At 42.6% G+C, this 24,524-nt stretch overlaps 2 protein-coding genes across 6 annotated transcripts; both read right to left on the bottom strand.

Annotated features, from left to right (window-relative positions):
• Window positions 1–38: 38 nt before the first annotated feature.
• ptprnb (protein tyrosine phosphatase receptor type Nb) lies at window positions 39–16,741 on the bottom strand. Of its 2 annotated transcripts, XM_034678215.1 has the most exons (24): window positions 16,632–16,741; window positions 15,660–15,879; window positions 10,306–10,356; window positions 8,389–8,499; window positions 8,192–8,297; window positions 7,921–8,083; window positions 7,373–7,829; window positions 7,137–7,280; window positions 6,968–7,002; window positions 6,581–6,777; window positions 5,838–5,924; window positions 5,424–5,503; window positions 5,246–5,310; window positions 4,905–5,114; window positions 4,339–4,635; window positions 4,118–4,265; window positions 3,784–3,857; window positions 3,555–3,632; window positions 3,210–3,329; window positions 2,953–3,119; window positions 1,838–1,891; window positions 1,433–1,497; window positions 1,184–1,257; window positions 112–862 (listed from the first exon to the last, which is right to left on the bottom strand). In XM_034678215.1, the coding sequence occupies exons 2-24, from the start codon at window positions 15,736–15,738 to the stop codon at window positions 791–793; spliced, it is 2,934 nt and encodes a 977-aa protein (XP_034534106.1). In that variant the 5' UTR covers window positions 15,739–15,879; window positions 16,632–16,741; the 3' UTR covers window positions 112–790. The 2 variants fall into 2 exon arrangements, with proteins under 2 accessions (XP_034534107.1, XP_034534106.1); XM_034678216.1 differs by lacking the exons at window positions 5,838–5,924; window positions 16,632–16,741 and having other exon boundaries at window positions 39–862.
• A 118-nt stretch (window positions 16,742–16,859) lies between these two features.
• Window positions 16,860–23,352, bottom strand: dnpep (aspartyl aminopeptidase). Of its 4 annotated transcripts, none has more exons than XM_034678217.1 (15): window positions 23,092–23,205; window positions 22,735–22,825; window positions 21,867–21,955; window positions 21,638–21,751; window positions 21,319–21,444; window positions 21,089–21,213; window positions 20,817–20,901; window positions 20,261–20,368; window positions 19,822–19,899; window positions 19,607–19,687; window positions 19,041–19,201; window positions 18,862–18,901; window positions 18,326–18,427; window positions 17,454–17,621; window positions 16,860–17,222 (listed from the first exon to the last, which is right to left on the bottom strand). In XM_034678217.1, exons 1-15 carry the CDS (start codon window positions 23,182–23,184, stop codon window positions 17,154–17,156), a joined length of 1,530 nt encoding a protein of 509 aa, XP_034534108.1. In that variant the 5' UTR covers window positions 23,185–23,205; the 3' UTR covers window positions 16,860–17,153. The 4 variants fall into 4 exon arrangements, with proteins under 4 accessions (XP_034534108.1, XP_034534110.1, XP_034534111.1 ...); XM_034678219.1 differs by having other exon boundaries at window positions 23,078–23,099; XM_034678220.1 differs by lacking the exon at window positions 23,092–23,205 and adding an exon at window positions 23,011–23,029.
• Between the last annotated feature and the right edge of the window lie 1,172 nt (window positions 23,353–24,524).

Genomic DNA, 24,524 nt, shown 5'->3' with positions numbered 1-24,524 from the left:
TCAGAATTGGCAGTACAGAAAGTCACAGAAGTCATGAGGGTGATTGCAGCACTTACACACTAAAAGATTTATTTAAGGTCTCACAGATACAAAATAGCTTTCTTGTCATAGAATATCATTTCTTTTTAAATTTTTTTTGATTTGTTTTTTTGACTTGCATGAGGATACCACAACAAATATTCATCCAGGGACTTAAGATGATCTGAATGGCACACAGAGACGAACGCCCATTTGTATTTTCTGCAGGGGTCGGTCAAGTGATGACAGTAAGTTACAGGCCGAGCAGGAAGTGGAAACCATCATTACTAGCCATTCCATAACCTCTCATTCTCTATCAGTGACTTTAACTTCATATAAATCTAATATTTGGGGGTTTCTGAGTTTATAGATTTTAAAAATGTTGTTTCTTCAAGACAGAAAGTGGACAGTGTCTCAACACCAGCACAATTTTGACAAATTTAAACCACATCAGAGAAAAACAATCTGAACTTCAGTATCAGGCTGGATTTCAACAGGTTAACTCATACCTCTGAATGTCCTTCACTGCGTCAGATCTTTACCAAAGACACTAAAAACATCAGATACATAACTATGTGAATCCTTCCTGACCCTCAGTCATTCAATGCTAAGTTATTCCCTTACCTCACCATGGTTTAAGAGTATATGTCAACAGGGAGATAGAGAGGCACAAAATGATTTCCAAATCATAATCATCATCCACCACAGAGAGGAAATGGAGGTAAGACGGGAGTCTGGATGGAGGGCGTGGTCAGGCAGGGTCAGACTGGTTTCACTGGGGTAGAGCTTTCAGGATGGCGTTGACCTCCTCAGCCACGGCTGTCAGGGCAAACTCAAACTGGTCCTGAAACAAGAATAAAACCGTTTAAGAAACAAAGACACATTTGGTTGATTTCAAGGAGTCTGTTAGTCAAATATCAGGATCAATAATAAGTGATAGTTTCAAGAAAGTGGAATATTATGGGATCAAATGACTGTTCAAATCTCATTCAAGACTTTTGAAGGCCAGTGTTCAAGGAAGAATCTGCAAACCTCCAGGAAAATGGTCATGACTCTGACTCTGTAACTCAGGGACACAGTGACATTTTTGGGAGTTTGGAGGTTTTTAAAATGTTGTAAGAAACATAGATTAGTACACATAGCCAGCATATATTAAAAGAGTGACCTTGGTGCGAACCATCCCAGGCCGCTGGTCCCGGATATGCTCCAGGGTTGCAGCGATGTCAATCTCTTTCACACCTGCAGGACAAACGGTAACTTAGAGTCAGTGCACTACAAAGCTGGCACTTATAACAATTAAAGAGAATAAATAAAACAAAACTGGAACAGCCAAAAACCAGATGCCCTGGTTCATGAATGTTTTGTCCCTGGGTACAACTTTACAGCAAGAATAAACTCAGAATAAAAACCATACCTTTGGCCATGCGATTCAGAACCATGTCAATCAGGATGTAAGTCCCAGTCCGGCCTGTGCCATCACTATAGAAACAATACAAAAAACATTTAAATCCATAAAATAAAGTATGAAATCTTGATTGAGAAATTAGCTTATACATTACAGACAAACTGAAGAACACATTCATTACAGATTTAATATTTATAGGCCAGACAACCAGGATGTTATCTATCCTTGGTATCTATTTCACAGCTTTCAGACTTTTGTGAATTATAAATGACCAATATGTGAGTTTGCGCTGCCACAGAGTGGACAAAACTGGTACTGCAAGTGAGTGCCTCTCTATCCTTGCATGCATATCTTTTAGGTGAGTCTGAACTAAACTTCTTTTCAGGGTGTCAGTGTGTTTTCTTCATCAGGTACCTGCAGTGCACAATGATGGGGCAGGACCGTCCTCTGTAGCACTTATTCACCTTCCTAAGGAGAAAAAATATGAGAAGACAAACGATGTGTAGACAATCATCTCTGAACAACAACTTAAGTGTGTTCTATAGCATCACAAAGATTTAGCTTCTGTTCGAGTAGATAGATAGATAGATAGATAGATAGATAGATAGATAGATAGATAGATAGATAGATAGATAGATAGATAGATAGATAGATAGATAGATAGATAGATAGATAGATAGATAGATAGATAGATAGATAGATAGATAGATGGATGGATGGATGGATAGATAGATAGATAGATAGATAGATAGATAGATAGATAGATAGATAGATAGATAGATAGATAGATAGATAGATAGATAGATAGATAGATAGATAGATAGATAGATAGATAGATAGATGGATAGATAGATGGATAGATGGATAGATGGATAGATGGATGGATTGAAATAGATAGATGTGGGGGGGTAAAAGGGGGTTTCGGCGATGGACCTCCTGCTGCAGCCACATCAGTCCATGATCATTTTTGTGACTATGCAACTGGACCCAGACAACTAGCTGCAAACCACAAGAATGACACAGACAGATATGTTTAAATTAAAGCCATGGCCCTGCTGACCTCCATCGCACAGGGGGGAGGAGGGAGGAGAGGAGGATCAGGGAGAGGAGAGGAGAGGAGAGGATGGTAATGGTAGAAAGACAGGGGGATTGAAGCAGACACAGTGTGCATCCTAAAACAGAAAATAGATTTGCAAAGTAGTCTTTTTCAGCAGCAGCTGAATGTTAAATTTGTGTAGTTTTCTTTGTAGAAACAAAGTGGAGAAGGGTTTTCAGTCTTTGGTTCATTATCTCAGCAGGGTTAACACTGTTTGTTGGATCCGGAGAGTCAGAGATGCAAGGCAGAGTTTAAAGGAGGGAACTGGTTAGTAGAGCAAAACTGATGCACACATTTCACAGGAAGTTTAGACGGCATGCATGACAAAGACGATAAAGAAACACTGAACTCACATTATCTGAGAGTCTAGCTAGTAAGAGTCTTTGTGTCTCTGCTAAATGTCCCAGTGAGGGTATGCAGGAAGCAGAAGTACCTGCGGAAGTCCAGCAGGGGGCGTGTGGAGGTAGGGATGCCCTGAGCTGGCCAGCTGAGGAAGTGGAACTGAGTGAGCGTCCGGGTCTCCTGAGTCTGCACGTTCTTCAGGTAGAAGCTCCGCACAAGGAAGTCGTTACACCAGATATGTTCAGACACCAAGTTCACCTGGATGGGCATAAAACACACAGCTGTTTAAGGACTCACACTGTGCTTCCTCACATAGTTTATAAACACACACACACACACGGTGATCACCTCATAGATGTGGTAGAGAGAGGAACCCTCATCAGGCCAGTAGCGGTCACACTGTTTCTCTCCGTCTTCCACCAGAGCCGACATCATCACGATTACAGTGCAGCCGTTCTCCCAGACCATCTACAACAGCAGACAGGAAGTCATCACACCTCAGTCTGAAACAGAACTGACATACACCAGCTGATAAACTGTTCTTAGAAATGGTGCACAGAAGAAAGTACAATCATGTACCACTAAAACAGGACAACAGGTACCAGCATGTGTCTTAAATTCTACCACCAGAAGAGGTGAATAAAGTCAAGTCAAGTTTATTTTTGTAGTTCTTTTCTTTTCTCACACACTGACCTGCCAGAAATCAGAGATGGTGTGGGACAGGGGGCCCTGGGTGGCAATGTAGGCTGGCATCCGGGGGTCATGCTCAATCTGAAAAGAGAGGGGTTAGAGGTTAAAAGAAGACAAGTCTCTATGGAAACCAGCTAGGACAGTGACAGGCTCATTTAAGTGTCACACATGGCCATGAAATATTAGGTCAGACATGAGAGGAACTATGAGACGACGACCAAAGAGGACTTACTATGGTGCTAGCGTTGATGTAGTCGGAGCGTGAAGGATTAATCTCCGGCTTCAGCTTCACCCTCGAGTGGTCATCTAAAGAACAATAGTCATATTTAACCCTTTAAAAATACACATTTCCTCAGTCTCCCTCAAGAAGCAAATAGAACAAATAGATTGTCAACTTTCCTCTTCCAACCTCTTAAACACACTCTTCCAAAATTCCGTCTGATTTTTATTTTAAGTTGTTATCCGTGCCCCATGCTTTGTCTTAAAGTTTAAATTAAAACTTTTCATGCTGTTTGTGTTCATCATGAGTTATAGAGGGAGGGAGTGAGGCTGCTGTGGGGACTCACAGGGCACAGAATCAGGGCAGCGGTTCTTCTTGGCGTTGGCGTCACTCTGGGCCACGGAGACGGCGCTGGGCTCAGCCTGGTAGGAGCACAGAGCTTCCCACTCCTTCATCAGACGGTCCTTGTTCCTCAGGTGGTCCTCCATGTAAGCCTGAAACAAATGTATAAGTGATGGAAGATATTCTTTTATAATGCTGTTTAACCTTTTCAAGGTTCACACTGACCAGTATCATGTGACCGGTGGAGATGTCCATGTTGGCCTGCGCCGGTTCCTCACACCATGACGGCGTGCTGCTGTGAGAGCTGGGGCTGGGCTGGGCTCCATCGCTGAACTGGGACGACACACTGCTGACCCGTGAGTCTGCACCCCCTCCTCCTCCTGCTGCTCCTGCTCCTCCCCCTCCACCAGCACCTCCTCCTCCACCTGCACCTCCTCCACTTGCTCCTCCCACGGCACCGAGGGCAGCAGCTTCCAGGCGTCCAAAGGCGCCTTTGGAGGCCATGTGCTGGCGACACAGGTCCTGTGAGCCAGTTATATTCTTCAATACATTATTGTGTTCACTTTTATATAAATAATTATTCACATTGGTATTTATTCACTGTGGTCTTGATGTAAAGCTGATACATTTCAGTCTAATGTTGGTTATTGTTTATCTGTGTGTGTCTCATCAGCTCTCACAGAGTATCTGGCTCTTTAGCTGCTAAATGTTCACCCCCTGTTTGTGTAAGTTTCACTTGCAAACACCAGTTGATTACATTTCTGAACATCACGGAGGAACATTTTTTTCACCTGGTACTCCTGGTGGCTGAAGCTGCCCCCTTCTGGTCCCAGCCCCAGCTTCTTTGCAGCCAGCCGGTGGGCGTGGTGACGCAGGCAGGCGATGGTCATGGTCGCCACTAGGATGCTGCCAATACAAGCCATGGCCACGAGCGTGGCGAAAACCCAGCGGGAGCCAGGCTGGACCCTGGTCGCCAGGGGCAACGATTTCCCATCATTCCTCTGTTGCAGCAGGAGGCAAAAAGAAAGATTACTCCCCTTAATGGATGCATTTTTAGTCATTCACACACTGTTTTGATACTTTTACTTTTACAAAGTGTTCTCACTGCTTCCTCCATCACTGTCACACCCACCTCTTCTACACCGCCCTGCAGCACCTTCAGGCCAGTCTCAGACTCCAGGAAGTTCTTTTCAGCAACTGCAGTAATAAAGCATCAAACAATAACGACAACATTTCTATAAAATCCTCTAATCCTTCGTGCAGTATGGCCGTGGTATTTGAAGTATTACAGCCCAGTTGTAGCTGCTTACCGGCTTTCTCCGCCACTTCTCCAGCTGAAAGGTTCTTTGAGTTCGGTCTGATCCTGAAGGTGATGGAGGGCCCGACCACACTGCAGAGGAGAGAGCAGAGGAGCACATACAACGTCAGACAGTGCTGGAATACTAAGTTTTCCTTCAGGTGTCTTTCACTCACGTGTCTTCTTCCTCTTTCGACATGTGATGTTATTTTTTATCTTTCTCTCTGATTCATTTGTTAAATCCTCAGATATATGTTTGATTGTCATTTGTTTGATACTGGTTTGCAAACCAGTCTGCAGAGTATTTCTGAATGAATCCTGCAGAAACTCCAGTTTGTTATGAACTAAGTGGACTCCATTAGGACTATCTGTCACTTTAGTTTATCAGTTTTGCTTATCATCTAGATATTCTCTTAATTTCTTTTACCTGATGTTGATGGCAGAGGCGGTAGAGAGGCCACTTCTCACCAACAGACGCTCCAACAGTCGCACCCCATCGTTCAGACTGAGGGGGCTGTGGTGACAAAATGCACACATTCACACACACAGACAAACACAAACTTAAACACACACTTAAACACACAAATCCTAATTTTCTCCTAATATAATCTTCTCTATTCCTGCACTGTGATGTAGGTTTGAATGGGATGCAGGGGAACCTAAGTATTCAGTCAAATCTCTGTCAGTCAAATCTCTGTCAAAGCGGTTGGTTGCAGGATGTAGGAGAGGCTCTAATTGAGGCATACATGTTCTCATGAATGCAGGGATTGAAGATTTCAGCTCTTAAATTTTCCTAACCCAATTCTAATTTTGTTTTAGTCATACTAATATACAATGTTAATCAGCTTTACTGTTAGATAACAAAGAAGTCGCCTACAGGTTTGTGCGTCAGGGCTGATTCATGCTCAGCTTGATTCTTCTCAAGCCCATCCATTCATCAGCTTTGGACAGTGTGTGTTAAAAACTGCGTCAATCACCCTGCTGCCTACTTTCCTGTCCTGATCGATTGAACTTTCCTTTCGTCTGACTTTATTCGGAAGACTAAGTTTATAAGCACACATATGAACTCAAAAACAAAATAAACACATAGAGAACTGGACATCACATTCACTCACATGCAGGAAGTTGCTCTGATTGGTTGAAGCAGGTGCAGGAAATGATCATATTCACCTCTGATTGGTTACGATGTATCCGTACTCGTCTGCTTTGGCTGCTGGTTTGTCTTGTTTGACGGCTGCAGCTTCAGGAGGAGGAGGAGGAGGAGGAGGAGGAGAGTCTTGTGGGGCTTTCTCTTGTAAGGGAGGCTTGGCAGGGGAGGGCGGAGCCTCAGGGGCGGCCGTCTTGTACGCCATTGAACCCTCTGTCATCTAGTTAAAGTGTAGACAGCATGTGCACATAATAACTTTCATTCTCTATAGCTGCTTCATTCTTTTAAAAAATATTTTCACGGGAAGCTGTTTTAATAAATCCTTCCAGGATGACTTATTTTTACAAGAACATTGTCCTAAAGAAAAGTGACTTTTAGAAAAGAAAAACAAAACAGTAATAACATCTCACCTTCTTTCCTTTGTCAGGGATGTTTCCATATTTATCTGGTAGCAAGAAAAAACATTATATCAGTGATGAACTTAGAACCTGGAGCAGGGTCTTATCTCTTTGAGAGTAGAAGTGAGTGATGAGCAGGAAACACTGCGCGTTATGTGCTGAAGCTCCTCATCAGACCCACCTTTGGTTTGTTTGTGTCCGAAGGAGCTGTCTATCTGAAGCTGCTTCAGAGCAGCCGGCAGCTTGTCTCTCTGCTCGGGCGTCAAATCCTTCATGTCCAGTCCGTAGTGATTGAGCAGCAGAGCCAGCCTCTGCAGAGAGCGCTCTGAAAAAGATAGAAAAATGTTATCTCCAAGATTTCAAACTTAGAGACCTTTATCTTTTGTTTTCCTCTTTCAGCATGTCTTCCTCTCTTACCATCCAGTCCTGACAGGGTATCATACTCCTCCTGTGCCTTCTTCTCTGCCTGCTCCTGCTGCCGCTGCTTGCTAAGCTGAGCCACCTGGGAAATGTAGTCCTCGCCATAGTCCAAAGGGAAGTCCAGCTCCGGGAAGAAAGAGGAAGAAGAGGAGGAAGTTGATGAGGAGGACAGGGAAGAGGGAAATCCTGCTGATGCAGCTGCTGCTAAAGCCCCTCTTTGACGAGAGAGGGACTGCACAGGGGAGGAAGAGGAGGAAGAGGAGGAAGAGGAAGAAGAGGAGGAGGACGGGGAGGTAAGGTAAAAGGACACCAAGTCCTGGAGGAGCTGCCGGTCTGCGTCCAAAGGGTTTCCTCGGGATCTGGAGCGAGAGGAGGAGGCAAGGAGTGGGAAGGCTTGATTATCGTCCAGAGAGTTGAGGGAGCGCTCCTCCTCCTCCTGGAAGCCGTACTGCTGCTGCAGAAACAGACACGTGGTTTCAAATGTGTCGTCAGGAAATAATCACACACTGGGAAAAAACACCTGACTGTGTCTGTACACTCCTCACCTGGTGGTAGGTGTAAGGATCCAGCAGGGGCGTCTGCATGTGGACGGAGGATCGGGACGGGTCCAGGATCATGTAGTCCACATACTGCTGCATCATCTCAGGGTCAGCTGGATCCTCAGGCACCTGAACTCTCCTCTGACTGGGACCCAACTGTTTGGACAACCTTGGAAAGGAGACTTTGTTTTCATTTCTAAAGCAGAAGAAGCAATATTCTGTTTGTCCTGGAGAGCTCTCCTTGGACTTTATCACTCTGTATTAATCTGCTTCTTACTGTTTGGGGGATCTCTCATGAAACTTGGAGGAGGAACTGACAGTGGGAATGTGACTCAGTTCTCGGCCTATGATTGCCTGAGTGATGTCGTCCCTCCAGGTCAGACCTGCAACAAAAATGTCATCTGTACCTTCTTTCATGTCCGACTTAAGCAGAAGTTGAATCCTGAGCCCCCACACACTATAAGAGAAGCTCACCTTGCACCATGAGGTCTTTGAGGACTTCCTGCAGCTTGTGCAGGACAGGAACAGACACCTGGTACTGGATGGGGTCCTGGTGGGGGAACTGGCACTGTCCAAACAAACCATCTGCACAGGAAGACACAATAGGGTTTAGTTATGTTACTGTGAGATGCTCAGCATCACCTCAATGCAGGTGGACACAACCAAGCCGAACTCAGTGAGACCATCAAAACTCAAAACACACAAACATGTTCATGTCCACACAACAGAAACACAACCTTTGTTCTCATAATGTGATCAGGAACATTTGTCTTTGTGGCCCAGGTATTTAAGACACAGCAAAGGGAAGAAGAGAGGCACAACACACTCAAACACACACATCTCCATAGTCTAATACAGGGAATTTGAACACATTTACCAGAAACACACACAAGACCAACGCACACGTACACACAGATCTCATACACATAGCAAATCTGTGTGTGTGTGTGTGTGTGTGTGTGTGTGTGTGTGTGTGTGTGTGTGCGCGTAGGCCTTGGTGAGTCATCACCTCTGCCTCCCTCCATCCCTCATCAAACACACACACACTCATGAGGGAGACACACGGTCGTCAGGCAAGTGATGTCACTGTTGTCATAGAGACGGCCAGGATAGGCTGCGATTGGCAGAGAGCAGTGACGGAGGGAGACCTTGTTTACGTTGCACTCTCGCTCTTCTTCTCTCTTTTGTCTCTCTGTTTCTCCCTCACTCCGCATCACTTACCTCGCCCTCTCCACCTTTGATACCCATGTGACGAATCCAATCATTTTTCACACACTCAGATTGCAGCACACACACACACACACACGTCTGAGCCACGCACACAGTCCCTCACCCAATTGACGACTGTGTGCACACAATAAGAGGAAGTAGTGGGTCTGGTGGTCAATATTACTTACAAAAACAGAATGTATTTAGTCTTTGATAACACAGATTAGTCTTATTGCTGATGTATTGTCTTGCAAAAAGGTTTAGTGAAGACTCGGTGTAGAAGGACAAACAGGTAGTTTATTTAATGCAGCCTGGAATGTATAATTTACCGTGTTTAATGTGCATGGATTGAAAGTGTTTTAAGTTAGAGTAGCGCTGTGTTAAATGCAGTCTGAAATAACACCTGTTACTCTCCCTGCGCACACTCTTCCTCAAAGCACCATCACACACACGCCATGAGGAAACGCAGCCGATGTTCCCTTAATGTTCCCGGCTCTGGAACAGGGAACAAAACATCCTGGGCGCAGAAACATCCTTCCATCAATAATGCAGCCACTCCTGATGGCTGAGACACACAGGTGCACGCTCACGCTCGCGCACACTCACACTCCTGCATGCTCTTGTAATGACATCCCAACCATTTAAGCAGGAAATACACTGAGGGGAGAAAAGAGAGGCTGAGCTGTGACAAACAAACAGCTCTGACTGTTTGATGGACAGAAAACACGTCACAGCTTCTTGAAGCGAGTCGCTGCAGCTGGAGCCCTCTGGGATGGCTCACTATCACTTGGTTTTACTATTCTCAACACGCTGCATTCAAGGCACCGTAAATACAAGCTTCCACTGGGAAGGATGTGTCCACATCAGCCGAACAGGTGCAATCATGTGAGAAGATGCTAAGTTAATTTCATAGATGGAGCAGATCAAAATACATGTGATGGGGTTTGTTTAAAGTGTCTAAAAATTCTGTCCCATGTTCCTTAATGTTGCACAGAGATATTGGCTTCTAACAAAAGCCTCTCAGCTGTGACAATGAATTGCAAATGTTGATGACGATGCTACATCACATTTGAAAGCCTCTGCAGGAGAAGTGAAGCTTGGATGATAAGAATAAAGTTTTTTGTGGTCATGGAATAAAAAGTTATTAGTTTGAGTGTGAACATAAAAAAAGGTCAAACTCACCATCATTACACAGCTGATCTCTTTGACACAGCTTCTTCTCAAACAAACAACCTGCAGACAAAAGAAGCACAAAACAATTAGTCCACATTGAGAATGAAGCTGTACAATTCCCCCCAAACAACCAACATCCCTGTAAATGTGTCAATACCTACAACAAATCCCATTAAAAATACAAACAGAAAGGTTGGTCCAGTGTGGTCGTGTTAACATTGCTTATAAATATGTATTTGGGTCTCTGATTAAAGCAGGAACAGTGCTTGGTATCAGAAGAAAATGTCAACCTTGCACTGTAACATCAATCTTTGAGATGAAATGGAAATTAAGTTGTTGACAGACGAAGCGAGATGGGGAAACCCCAACCAAAGCTGGCAGGACACTAGTCTTCAATCTTGAGTTGCTAAGTGATGATATAACATATAGTTGTGAGTGTGTGTGTGTGTGTGTGTGTGTGTGTGTGTGTGTGTGTGTGTGTGTGTGTGTGTGTGTGTGCTACAGTTGACCTTTCACAGGTCTTTATCAGTAGCGAGGCAGTAAACAGCAGCAGATGTAACATGTTCTGTTTATTTATGCCTGTTTTCATTTAGTTTTCATTGAAGGTTTATGGAGCACTGATTTACATTATTCATTTGGCCTATGATAATTAAAAAAGCATGCTTTGCCCAGCAGTGCACAGTGTAAACTGCACACACACACACACACACACACACACACACACACACACACACACACACTAAACTGGCTCTAACTCCTAAGCTGCAACAGTTTAAAAAGACTTGATCTACTTAACAATCAGCGTTTGACTCGGCTCAGCATCCAGGAGCCCGGTGTCAGAGTCATGCCAGACTCCTGGATTACAACGTGTTGCTTCATGATTTCTACTCTGAAAAAAGGCAAATACTTCAGCCTCACCTCACCTCAGATATCTGAACTGTTTTCAGGATAATGAAAAGACAAGAAGAAATGACAGAAATGGAGAACAGAGGGACATTTTTGACGTGAGGAAAGCAGAACCCCCCTCAGGTAGATGTCTGGGATTTACTCTTATACCTCATCTGAAGCCTCAGGCCTATCTCCCTCCATCTCTTTTCTTTTTCCCTGAAATCCATAAGAAGTCAGACGGATTATCGACTACATGACGACACAAACAAAGCACCGGTGCAGCAGCTATCAGAGAGGGAATCTCCATTAAACAAGGGAGGCGAGGTGCTGCTAAACATAGAACAGTGGAGAGATTCTCCATTCACCCGTCGCCTCCTCCGTCCAAACTCCACATGATGACTAATCTCTGTCCTCGCTTCTCCACCCACACAGTCCGCTCTCCCTCTTTCCTCTTGTGTTATCTCTCTGTCCTTCTTCCACCCTCTGCTCTCTCCTCCTCTCCTCTTTTTTTTCCTCTGTCTGTTTCTAGAAGATGATCCGCATATTAAACTCATCCTGCAGACTGTCAGTCACTGTCACTTCACAATCAATCACCTCTTTAATGCACAACATTACCCACTAATTACAGAGAAATCTTGATATAATTGAGTATGTAATGAGAAGGCTGAATGTGGCACTGTAAAAGACGAGTTAGTGTGGAGCGGTGGTGGATGGAGCTTTGACATCCTGCAAGTGTAGAGAGAAAAGTATGAAGACCAGTGCCGCATAAAGGTCTCTGTTGATTTCACTATTACACACGGCCCACTGTTTCTGGTGTTAAATCATTTAAAGTTCCTTTGTAATGCTTTAATGTACAAGGTGAGTTGTTGCTGAACGACCACTAACTACCTTTATAGATTAAATACAGACATATATGTCAGGAACAAGTTGAAGCTACAGTCTAAGAGAATAATTATAAGCCGAAAAAGTAAATGAACACATGCAATGAGTTTGGCTTCTTTTGTGGCTCAGTAAGGAGGAGGTTTGAACCACAGATAAGTTGATTCAGCAGGAGTTTGTAACCCAGGGAGTCATAGAAACAGACTCAGCAGTACACTCTCCTGCCTGATTCAATTTTAACAACAAAAAAAACATGAAAATGACTCGACTCAGAGATGTTTCAGCCAGCAGCAGGTCTTTATGTTTCTCAGGGGAAATTCCTCCATCTTCCTTCACAAACTAAGAGAGTATAAGATCCCTCCATCACACATTGAGTTTCTGTGGTTAGCAGCAACATCAGCTCCATTTTGTTTTCTGGGGTTCAGTCTGACTGGGATCTACGCCAGAATAATAAAAGCTTAAATATATTTCTCTCCCTTACATCATCAGTGAAGAGGACATTAAGAGACATTTCTGGGTTTGGTTTTATCATAACTCATTACATCACACACTCACAAAGACTGCTTTCTGCTTCTGTGTGTCTTTTACTGTAGGAAAGAGAGCAATATATTAACATAACTAAGTCAGCTCTAACTATGTGAGTGCCGGTTCTAAAATATGTGTATTACGTGGAAGAATAGATGTTAAGAAATTCAGGCTGACTCATGTTCAGCTCAGAAACTAAACTCCAGCCCTCCTCCATCATCATCAGTTTCTCTGCGTGTCGCTTTTATCCTCCATTAGCTTCCCACCAGATTGGATCCAGTGTCGTTCTCATAATGGTTCTGATGGCATTTGTGGCTGCTCGTCCTCTGGTCTGCAGGCTGACAGTGGATATTTAAGGTGGAATGAGTCAGCCAGGACGGAGGAGAGGAATCAAGCCTGTGTGGTGTGTGTGAGCAGCAGCAGCAGAGGCAGCTCAGCTCAACTTTAAAGCTCTAACTTTATACCTTCGCTCACTCTAACGTCTCAGACTGAAGCTCACATTGATCTATAGGCAGTACTCAAAGAAATAGGCTGGAGATATGAATCTGCATTGTATATCTTTCATTTAGCACAAAACCTATTCAAAAAGCATCAGCGGGCCACACAGTTGCACTTGGTTTATTACCATGAACTCCCACACTGCTCATACTTCTTTCTTCCTTACTGGAGCATGAAATGTAGATTCATAGTCCCCAAAAACGTCAGGCAGTGTTGAGAGAAAGACTGGATGCTCATATTGACATATAGAATAATACTTAATCCTTTAAGGAGGCTCTGAAAAAGAGGGCTGTTAAAAAACTATTTCCTGTTTTTTGTAAGGTTCATATTGCTCCTTTTGTATTCTTCTTCTTATCTTTCAGTCCAGGACTGTAGTCCTAAAATATTCTCTCTGTCTCTGAATGTGTTCCTATGATCCTTTATTTGTCACAGCTGCTGGCCTCTCCTGTTATGGTCTTTGTCTTTCACACACAGATGCAACACTCTTTGATCTAAATATAACTGTGTGTGCAGGTAATGCTTCACAATAGCCTCTCAGCTAAACATGTATCCTAATTTTACACATCTCATCTGATGCTGAAATGTGGGAGAAGATTTCAAATTCCAAAGTGTAAGTTGGTTTTGTTTCTTGATCCTGTAACTTTTATTATCCTATGTAAACCACAGTAAAAGTGTTTTAAATCAGCCGTATCTCTCTCTGTTTTAACTCTCACTCTTGTTTTAGTCTAACGCTTGTTAAACTCTGTTTTCAACCCTATTGTGGACCTACATCGATCTTAAAATGCAGACTTTCTTCACCCTGATTTGTCCCAGGCTGCTCTGTTCCATATAACACCACATGAATATTATATGTATAACAGTAAGTAACATATACACCTATGAGCCCCCTATATAACGTGTAAAATTCAAGAAGAATCCTGACTGATGAATTGACTGTAGTATGGAGCTGTCCATGGTGCTGAAACACTGCAGCTGGTCTCTGTCCGTGGTGCTGAAACACTGAACGGTTTTAAGTGCATCATGCAGACAGGAAGTCATCGTAGTAGCTGTGAGCAGACGGAGCTGAGGGGTCAGTTATGAGTCATAGCTGTGAATACGACGTCCTATAATGCTGCTGTATTATTCCTGTACAGGTTTATAGACTGACTGCTCGCCTGCATTTATACATGACAAGAAGATGAGTTGGAAACAGCTGAACGGAAGCTTTAGGAACGATTTATTCTGCTTTTCTTGAAATAGTCACACACAGTAACTCGGTATTTAGGAGGGTCCATGCCCCTTTTTGAAATAGTTTACTCTGCAGTGAAACAACAGCAGGGTAAGTGTTTCCCCTCAGACTACATCCAGCATCACGGATAGTGGGTGTGGTCCAGTGGTGATGTCACATTATACATAAATGTTATAATAATCTAACCTGGGATTATTATTCACCTCGGGGGGAGTATAATGAAGGTATAGTGAGTAATTCTATACTCCAAGTGATCACCATGATATTCCTCTAAGGACACATTTCACTATCAGAGAACCAGACTGACTTCATGATGTCTCTGTAGGGAGCATCATAACAGGTGAGTTATTACTTTGAGTTGAACAGAACCTTGTTACGTTTATTCATCATTTACTTAATGATGTTGTGGCTGTTAAATTGAGATGCATGGTATGTTGATACGATTTATTGCATTTGCACTTTTATATATCCTACAATATTTCTTTACAAGTTCTAGTGAGTTTTTTATTGGACATCGGTGTACAATGTACTTGATTGTAATATTTTGACACCTTTGTAATCATTGTTTGCATGAAGAAAAAGCCTTACATCTCTATTAAAGAAATAACCTTCTAATGAATGATATTAAGTCCTTTCAGGCTCAGCCAACCACAACAATCTAAAGCACCCCCACCAACACACACATCTGATTCATGTCTCCTCTCTCTCTCTCTCTCTCTCTCTCTCTCTCTCTCTCTCTCTCCGCCCTGCTGTTTGTTTGTGTGTTTGTTGTTGTCTTCTCAGACAGAACAACAAAATGATTCATTAGAACAGACACACACACATCTGAGCTGAGGATCTTATGGTCGAAGTGAACAAACTCAACAGAGAAGGGCAGGGAACACATGAAATATAAAACCCCTGCAGGTTGGAATAGTCCTCATTTGCAGCACAATTGTAGCTGAACTCATCCTGGGTAGCAACACCCGAATTGAAGTGACTATAGGGTAATATTGTCTAATCTTCCAGAGGAACACATGCGCGTAATAAACCATATTTTGCACATATCGCGCAGCGTGTTTTGGAGAAAAACGAGCAAAACATCATGAAGCAAACTGCAGAATTTACATTTACCAAAGCAAACAATTAAAATGAGATTAAACCTGCAGAAATATGAGGTTCAGGTGACTCCAAACTCGCAGCAAAGTAGGACTGTAAGTGTAAGGAAACAGGTTCTAGTCGGAGGTAAAGAGGGGATTTACGCGTCGCGCGGCGCGCCGCCTGGCTGCAGCCAGTTCATTAACAGGGAAGTGCATCAGTCTCCATCAGTCTCCATCAGTGTTGGATCAGGCATGGTGCTTCTTACCATGTCGGGCGGCCGCGCAGAGCCGGCAAGAGGCGGTGAGGAGGAGGCAAAGAGCTGCCCAGAGCCGCGGAGACCTCATCGTACATCCAACATCCACTAGGAGCGAGGAGGGGGAGAGCGGCTGCTGCTGCTGCTGCTGCACTCTACCAGCTCTCCATCTCTGAGGAGGAGAGGCTACTGCTGCTGGAGCTCAGGGCTGATGGAGAGGAAATGTGTGACTCTGTGAGAGAGAGAAGGGAAGAGGTAGAGAGAGAGGAGAGAGAGAGAGTACCAGTTGAAACAGGCAGGAGGAAGCACCACACTGCAAAAAGTATTCAAGGCTAAACCTAATACAAGTTCTCAAATACTTGCTCCTGAAGAGTTTAACTTATGGAACATGTTTCAGGTTGGTAATGATAGTTGATTATGGTAAAGCTTCTCAGACTCAATTATCCTGTGTCCCCCCTCCCCAAGATTTACCCCACACATCTGAGGGATCAACAACGATCAACAGGAGAGATACAAAGGTTTAAAACACAAACTGAAATACATTTATATGTAGTTTATTCCTAATCCTTTCTGAAATAAGAATGTGTTTGCCTATTTGGACTTTGAACAGTTTAAATATATCTATGATAAGGAAAATACAAATCTTACAAGCTCAAACCGTACAGATTTATTATTAAGAGATGACAAGCCAACAAGACAGAGAGCTATTAGTTTAATCACAGACAGTTTATCATCATTTTGTGGATCCTCTAAAAGATCTAAATTTCTTCAAGTTAAATGCAATCCAAACTTTAGTTCTACTTAAAAGATATTTTACTTTGTGGACTGGTGCAGATATTTAGCTCTTTACTTTCTCTACATTACTCTGACACTTATGAGGCAAGCTAACGAACCAGCAAGGTTATTTCCCCCTGACAGAAACACACACATCCTCTCATAATAATAAATACCATCATAAAGCTCAAAGTCAAAATGAAACCCTACATTTCTTGCAGTGTTGGGAGTTCCTGTGTCTCTCTGCATAGTAAAGAGGCTCCTGTGGATCAGAAGTCTGCCTCATTGTGCCAACAAACTGTCCAGACACTTGGCAGAACATCACAACTGGCCCCTACCAGGCTTTCATGGAAATGAGTGATGAGATTAAACTCAGTCACAGCATCTTCCCCTGCAGGAGGAAACTTTGTACATTCAAATAAAACACACAAAGAACCACACTTTTTCATGTTTTATTATTTTCTAAATAATTTCAGTTCATAAGAAAAATGAAGTGCTTGTGTACTTTAATGTATATTTGAGTATGATCTTTTTCATTGGTGGTGTAATAACAGAATACTTGGGTTTAACATGAAGGCACATAACTGAGAAACTGTTTGCAGGAAGGTATTTGTCATTTTCAACATGAACATGAGTCAGGATGTCCCATATTTCATTGCATCAGTAAGTGTTGTATCCTGGATGTGTAAATTCCACCTGCTTGATGAAAATGTCTTCCTTTGCTTCCATCAGTTATTGTTTTCCTTGGCTGTAGTCAACAACCAGCATGCTCCTCACTGTAGGGAACAGCTCGAAGTAACCCTGCAGGGGAAAGCAGAAAGGAGGTCATAAATACAAAGTTAAAATTAAAGCTGAAAAACAAAGTAATCAAGAGTTATCTGGAGTCAAAAGAGGAGTATCTCATGTGTCGTTTTGCAGAAGAATGTATGTTTGCAATTTGTTGATCTGAAGTCATGCATGGTCAGCTGTAAGAGTTCCTCTTTGGTTACAAATTCTATGTGAAAGGTACGTTTGTTTCACAGATGGGGTTACCTTAAAGAGGGTAGTGCTCTGCAGGACACTGGAGGTGCAGCACATCTCTCTGATGGAGTGCATGGAGAGCTGCGGCGCTCCGATGTCCATCACAGGGATCCCTAGGCGGGCGGCCAAGATGGGTCCAATGGTGGTTCCACACGGGCTGTCATTACGAACCATCACATCCTGCAGGAGGAAAGGGTCAAAGGTCAAACTGGTGGTAAAAGATTAAACACAACGAATCAAAACCGATGCAAAGAGCTGAATCTTTACACATCTGGAGAGTCTGCCTATCTGCCATCTAGTGGTCATGAGGAGACTCTGCAGTGATCACAAAAAACAAATGATTCATGTCATCTCTGCAGCTGTGCCTCAGGGTCCAGGGAGCAAATACTGCTATGTTTAAGACATGATGGCAACACTGAGAAATGACACCATGTCTGTGTGAAACAGTATCTTGATTAAAATCAGAGAACCACCCCTGGATGGGATTTCTGATGGTGATGCTGACAGCAGCTCGACAATGACTGCCAACTAAAACTTTTACTGAGGTAAACATTATCACACAGAGTGAATTGATTCATGATTATAAATGTTTTCTCATATACTGAATTATTTCTGCAGCCCCAGAAACAAAAATATGCTTCTAGCCTTCCCACATGTGTTTCATAACTGCTGTTAGCATCCATTATTCTTCTTCTAATTTTTGTTTGATGAATTCTTTTCTTCTCCTCTCCGTCGTCCTGGAGCAGCACACCATGTTGCTAGGAGATCTTGTCTAGCTGCTGAGTGACTCAAGAAACTCCAAGTAATGAACAGCTGCTGAGCCTCAGTCTGCAAACAACTCATCTATAATCACACAAACACACACACACACGCCCACACTGTACCTGCAGAGGCACGCCAACCTGGCTGGCGACCTCTCTGACGATGGTGGCGGTGACAGCCGTAGTGGCGTAGCGCTGGTTGCTGTTGAACTTGATCACTGGACCCTGAAAGGACATTAATGTGCATGTCAATTAAACTTGCTCTTAAAATGACCTTTTTTTACCCAAATATATGTATGCACTTTTGCCGAATTCCTGCTGTTTCAAAAACTTTAAAATGTATTGACAAATGCTTTTTACAAAGCCACAAACTAAGGTCTTAAAATGATAAATCTAGTGGAGCAGTCACTAAAATAAATCCCTCACACTGTGACAAACTGATTTATATTCTTTGTGAAGTAAAAACAAACCAGAATTCAGATTTTTATTCAATGAAGATATAAGTCATGGAAATTTGAAGTTAGCAGAGCACACAGTATGCAGAAGGAACAGTCATGTTCACCAAGTACTCTGGACATAAATACAAACATGAGTGATAAAACCAGGTCGGTGTGTTTTTTGTCTTTCATAATAAACAATAAATCTACAAATACTTTTACCTTGTGGAAAGACGGGCGGTGGTTCTCCTCGTGCTTCTCCCTGACAAGAAAATAAACAAAAGGCTAATCAGATAAAACTCAGCCACTTATTAAACAACCAACTCTTAGCATTAAAGTTATAAAGGCTGAGCATTCTGTTAAAAAGAAGCTGCTGTTGGTGTTTGTGTGTTGACACTGACATGTAGTTGGGGTGCACAGCGTGTGCCATGTCAGCACTGATCATGAAGGAGAGCGGCGCTGCCTGTTGGAAGGCGGTCAGGTTAGAAGAGGAGGCAGCGAGGCGGCTGAGGATGAGCTCCGTCAGGTTTGACTGAGCTCCCTGAGCGCTTTCTGATCCCACCTGCAAAATCACACACACACACACACACACAGTCGGTAAATCACAGGTTTGTTGAATTTTTATTACAAGATAATTTCATTGTTGATGCATTTACTGTGTGTTGCACATTATATCAAATGTAATATTGAAGCTGTAGTCTAGAAAAATAAAGTATTTAAAGATTAGAAAGTGTACATGAATGAAGAAGTGATGATAATGGTTTTATATATGACTTCTTTCATTCGTTTTCTCTTTCTTCCACCAGCTGTTTTCTCCCCAATGATCACCCATCACTGGGAGTTCTGTGTAAAACATTGTGACAGTCGTGTGTGAATAAAAACATCTGTTTGGGAGACTCCAGACACAGCACGCTGAGCAGAAACGGTTCCTCATCACACAACTCAAACCGGTTTCTGTCTCACTCACCTCTTCGTTGTCATACAGAGTGATCATCCGGATGTTGGGATCTTTGTCCAGAGAGTCTCCGGTGCAAGACTCCACTAGCCCCTGAGGCAAAAAGACACAGACAAAATGGGGAAGATTGTTGTCTCAAGTTTTGTTTTAACAAACAAACTAAAGTCAAAACAAAACAAACAAAGCAGTGCAGTGAAAAAACAAGTGATTCCTGTATGAGGTTTGACCTGCAGGGCACAGTAGCAGCTGTGAAGGTTATCCAGACGAGGAGAGTAAATGAACTCTTCATACACGCCTCCCAGTGCCTGCAGAGATGAGAGGGATATCACAAACAGGAACATAAGAGATGAGGAGTCTGTTTTCTTGCACCACGAATATTTGTAACATCTCATTGATAGAATATAATCACAGAAGATTGATAAATTTGTTTGTTTTTTGCCCTTCTGAAAGTCTTTTACTTTCTCTTACCTGACTGATAGAATTTGTCTAATTCTGAATCCAAAAAGACAATTTCCCCAAACTAAAACCAGACTCTGTGACAGCCGTGCGAGCTCTGCATTATTCATAAACTGATGAAATCAGATGAGTCCCTGAGGTCCGTGTTGAAGGTGGTTAAACTGGATGATAACTTCTGACAGGAAGTCAATGGTTTACATGCTGACTCACCCCGGGCTGAGTGTCGGCCAAACACAGCTCGAAGTCCAGCAGAGCTTCAGGCTGGACGCCAAGCTCTGAACACAGCACCTTCACCAGCGCTGGGTGGTGTTTCTCCGCCTGTGGAGGGAGATACAACATATCCTTTTCATCCCGAATGAAATGCAATCACTTAAACCCATTTCATCACTTTGCTTTGACTGACTGTTATTTCCACACAGATGGTTATCAGAGGCATTTTTACAAGCTCTAAAACTGTTTTAAGACCGGGCATACAAGCTATTTTTTCATTTACTGCAAACAAGTTCAGTGATTTGGCATTTGTCCCTCTCTCATGTCCCCAAACCAAAATAATTGCAAAATTATTCTGGGATTTATGAGGCCATGTGGTGTGTGGGAGGAAGAAGTAGCAAGAAAAGGAAGGATAAAGAGGCCAAACAGTAAGACATTGAAACAAGATAAGATTCAAGCTTTGTGTCACATCGAGTGTTGTTCATTTCTCTAAAAGTCTATTTGTGCCATGTTATTAAAATGTCTTAAAATTGAACATCTGTGAGGATTCTTTTACCGTGGTAGTGGCACAGGAGGCGTCTCCGCTGGATGCAGAGCCTGTCTCCAGCTCCTCTTGGACGGCTGTGGCGATGATGGGCACGCTGAACCACAAAACATATCTTAGTGTAGTGACAGTTCTCTCTTTGACTTCTACACTGAAAGATATTCTAGAAAACTTTATTTCATGATTTTATACATCTGCTGTTTGGTTTATATTCATTTCATTTTCAGTGTGTGATCAAAGATAAAAACATCTTTGTAATTTAACTTCTGCTTTTTGTTACTGACAGGTGGTTCTCCTTGTTGGGGCCAAAGGAGTCATTGACGTCCCTCTGCAGGTGGATGGCCAGGTGAGGAATCCTGAGCAGAGGCCTGGACACATGAACCAGCTTCTGAAGCAGCCTGCCGTCACTCTGCAGACAAAACATTTACACAGACAGACTCTCTGAGACTCTCTCAGACTGGGAAACCTCTGCTTTCACCACTTAATAATGTTAAATAAAGATCTTCAAACCTACCTTGACCATTACGCGTCCTGCTACAGTCAGGTCTCTATCAAACCAGGTGTTCCAGATGCCGCCGCCGTAGCACTCCACCCCAACCTGCAGACATCCCTGTTTTGTCTTCTTAGACCTCGGCTTCACCTGAACACAATTTAGTAATCTTGTAAATAACAGACTTACTTATTGAATCTAACACTTCTACAGTCTGAAGATGAGCCAAAATATATCCAAATGTGTTTTCAGAGAGAATGTTGGATGATGAAATCTCTTTGATATCAATAACTTGTGTGTTAGGTAGATCGTGATTGATGTGTCGGAGGAGGCAGGCCCTCACCCTCAGGCAGGGGCTGTCTGTGTGGGCACCGATCATGGAGAAGCCATTTCCTGGAAGGTACTGTCCACCCACAGCAAAGGCGATGAGGCTGGAGAAGTTCCTGGTCACAAAGTACTACAGAGAGCGGAGAATTCATTAATTATATCAATTGAAATGATTTTGTTGCTTGATAGCTTCTAGAAATCCTTTTATATGCAAAGTCAAACTCGCAACTCTTTAAAGAACCAACCTTCCTGGATGGTTCGATGTCCCACTTCTCTGACTCCTTCAGCTCAATGAAGCCTGCAGCCAACAGGCGGCGCTTGCATTCTTCAACCACTAAAAGGGAAAAATGAGGAGGAACAATAAAGATGGTAGTGTGTAGTGTTCTATACGTAGAATGAATTATGTGTGCACACAAAATATGGTGTGTGTTGTTTCATAAGATGCAGGACAAATTCATGCCTATAAAGAAACTGATTTATAAAGTGTTGGAAAGCATTTTTAACATTTCTATTGTTTATTGCTCTGTGCCTATTTGCTGCACAGTCTGCAGGATGCCTGAGGTCACAGTGCAAAGGTGTGAGACATGGTGAGATATGTGTTTCAGCAGAGACTTTATCTTATCTCAGGCTCAAAGTCGTCTGTTAACCCCGGCAGTGTCTCTGCTTGAAAATGTCTTAATGCTGACACATGGAAATATCTCTCTGGTCTCACCTTGGAGACTTTTATATGAGATCAGGTTGTATAAGTCCCTCTTATCAAACACAACCTGATGCATTAATCTTTAGGAGCTCTATGAACTGAAATGAATATGCTCAATGAGCTGGTGGGTAAACCTTTTAACACAGAGACATTTTAAATGTCTAAAATTGATATGATTAATGTCTGAGTGTAAAGGTGGAAACATCTGTGAGTTTATGACTGAATTAAAGTAAACTTCATATTTATATACACCTTTAGCTCAATGAGTGTCACCATCTCTTACATGTGCACATATATTTAGCAGCAAGAGTCTGTTGTTAGTGTTATTTTTCAGTGTTATATCCATTAGGACACATTGTTCTCTTCCAACTCTACAGAAATGAAAGATTAATTTCCTGTTTTTCAGACTGTACCGTGAAATGGAGACACTCCTCTGTTGACAAACTGTAGAAACTCTTTGGCTGCAGACTGCACGGCCTCTTTGGAGCTCTTCATGATCACAGACTGGTGAAAAAAAACAACAACAACAGAATCAAAGACATGTCACAAATGCACAAGTTCAAGATAGCAAGGCTAAGCTACCTCTCTTCATTTCTTTATTTCCTACTTTTTGAATTGAAAGCTGAACATATTGATAAGCTGACGACATTAACTATGAAGTTAGTGACCTGAAAACCAGTAACAACGACCTTAATATCCACACTCCCACTTTAAAACCAACATGTCCGATAATGGACGCACCGGTTGTTAGCTAACCTTGTCTAGCTAACCTGCACAGAACAGCACGAGCGTTCTTCCTCTTCTCTCCTCTTCTGCTGTCCAAAGTCAAAGCCGCTCTCTCCTACTGAGCAACACCTCAACATACCTCACAAACAATATTCATATTTATGACACTTACCTGCATTAATTGGACTTTCAAACCCTGGACTCTGAGAAACTGAGAGGAGTTAGGGACAGGAAGATATGGGCTTAGCTGACAGCAGCAGAGACAGTCGCTATTTCCAAACAGCGCCCTACAGCGACACCCAGTGGCCAGGCGGTGGAATTACACCCTGAATTTATTTTCAACAAAAATGATTGCCTTTGTATTTTTCTTATGTCTTAGTCTCTTTTAATGCTTATTATATCACCACTGTATGATGTTTGTCATGAAGTGAGGTGATGCATGTTTAAAATGAACAATAATCCATCAACTATATGTTGAAGTGAAGCCGTGTAGCATTTATTAACAGTTCATATTTTGACTTTACCAAATTGTGTTTTTAATTTCTCTTCTTACCAGAGTGTACTGTCCATTTATCAACATACCATCACCAAGGTAACCATCCTTATATAGCCCTAAACAATGAAGCAGGACAAGGAGGTTGAGACCGAGAGGAGAGTATGAAAGTGATGAAGAGATGTTTACTTGGGTGTCAGCTCACAGAGTCACTTTTGCTTTTGAGGAAGCCCAGGACGACACACACACACACACACGCACACAATAACATCAGGCTCTATTAATAGGTGTGAGAGCATCAGGCTTTATTAGATGAGAAGCAGGGGATTGTTGAGCATACCAGGGACTTTGTGTATACACACTAGTTGCCTACTGTTCTGTGGCCTAACTATTTAGAAAATGACCTTAAATCTCCCTCACAGTACCTGCTGATGTGAATTCAATCGCACTCCGAGTAAGAAAGTTTCTACAAGCAGACGGAGGGGAATCTTTTTTAACATGACACATCAGAAGTTGTTTAACTTAATAAAAGACGCCACAGAGCGAGAGGAGAGTCATGTTGAGTGATGTTTAGAAATATAATTGAAAGTAGCGTCGAAACGCTTTTAAAACTCCTCTCATTGTTTTTAAGCCACAACATCTATCTTAATGTCTTTAACTTGTAAAGGCGAGATTACACATGTGTGATGGACAGCCTGTGGGACTACAGGAGGTGAGGAGTATGAATAATATGTAGAAGGCGGATGGGTCATTAACAGGTGGTGCAAGATCAACTTGTAGCTGATATTAAAGTCTGCTATTAAAGAAAAAAAACTCCTTCAAATCCACTTCACTGTCACACACTCTGGTGATACCATCATCAATGGCACGTATTGTTTGGGATCGTAACTTTCCCATCTGTGGGAGCACTTGCAGACACATATTGTCCCTCTCTGTCTCACAGGATGAGATAGTTTTCCTTTTTAAGGCAGGTTAGTCAAAGCT

This window comes from Notolabrus celidotus, chromosome 24 (genome assembly GCF_009762535.1).
Source record: "Notolabrus celidotus isolate fNotCel1 chromosome 24, fNotCel1.pri, whole genome shotgun sequence".
NCBI lineage: Eukaryota > Metazoa > Chordata > Actinopteri > Labriformes > Labridae > Notolabrus > Notolabrus celidotus.
Note: the sequence above shows the minus strand (reverse complement) of the source record. Positions and strands in the feature narration are given on the sequence as shown.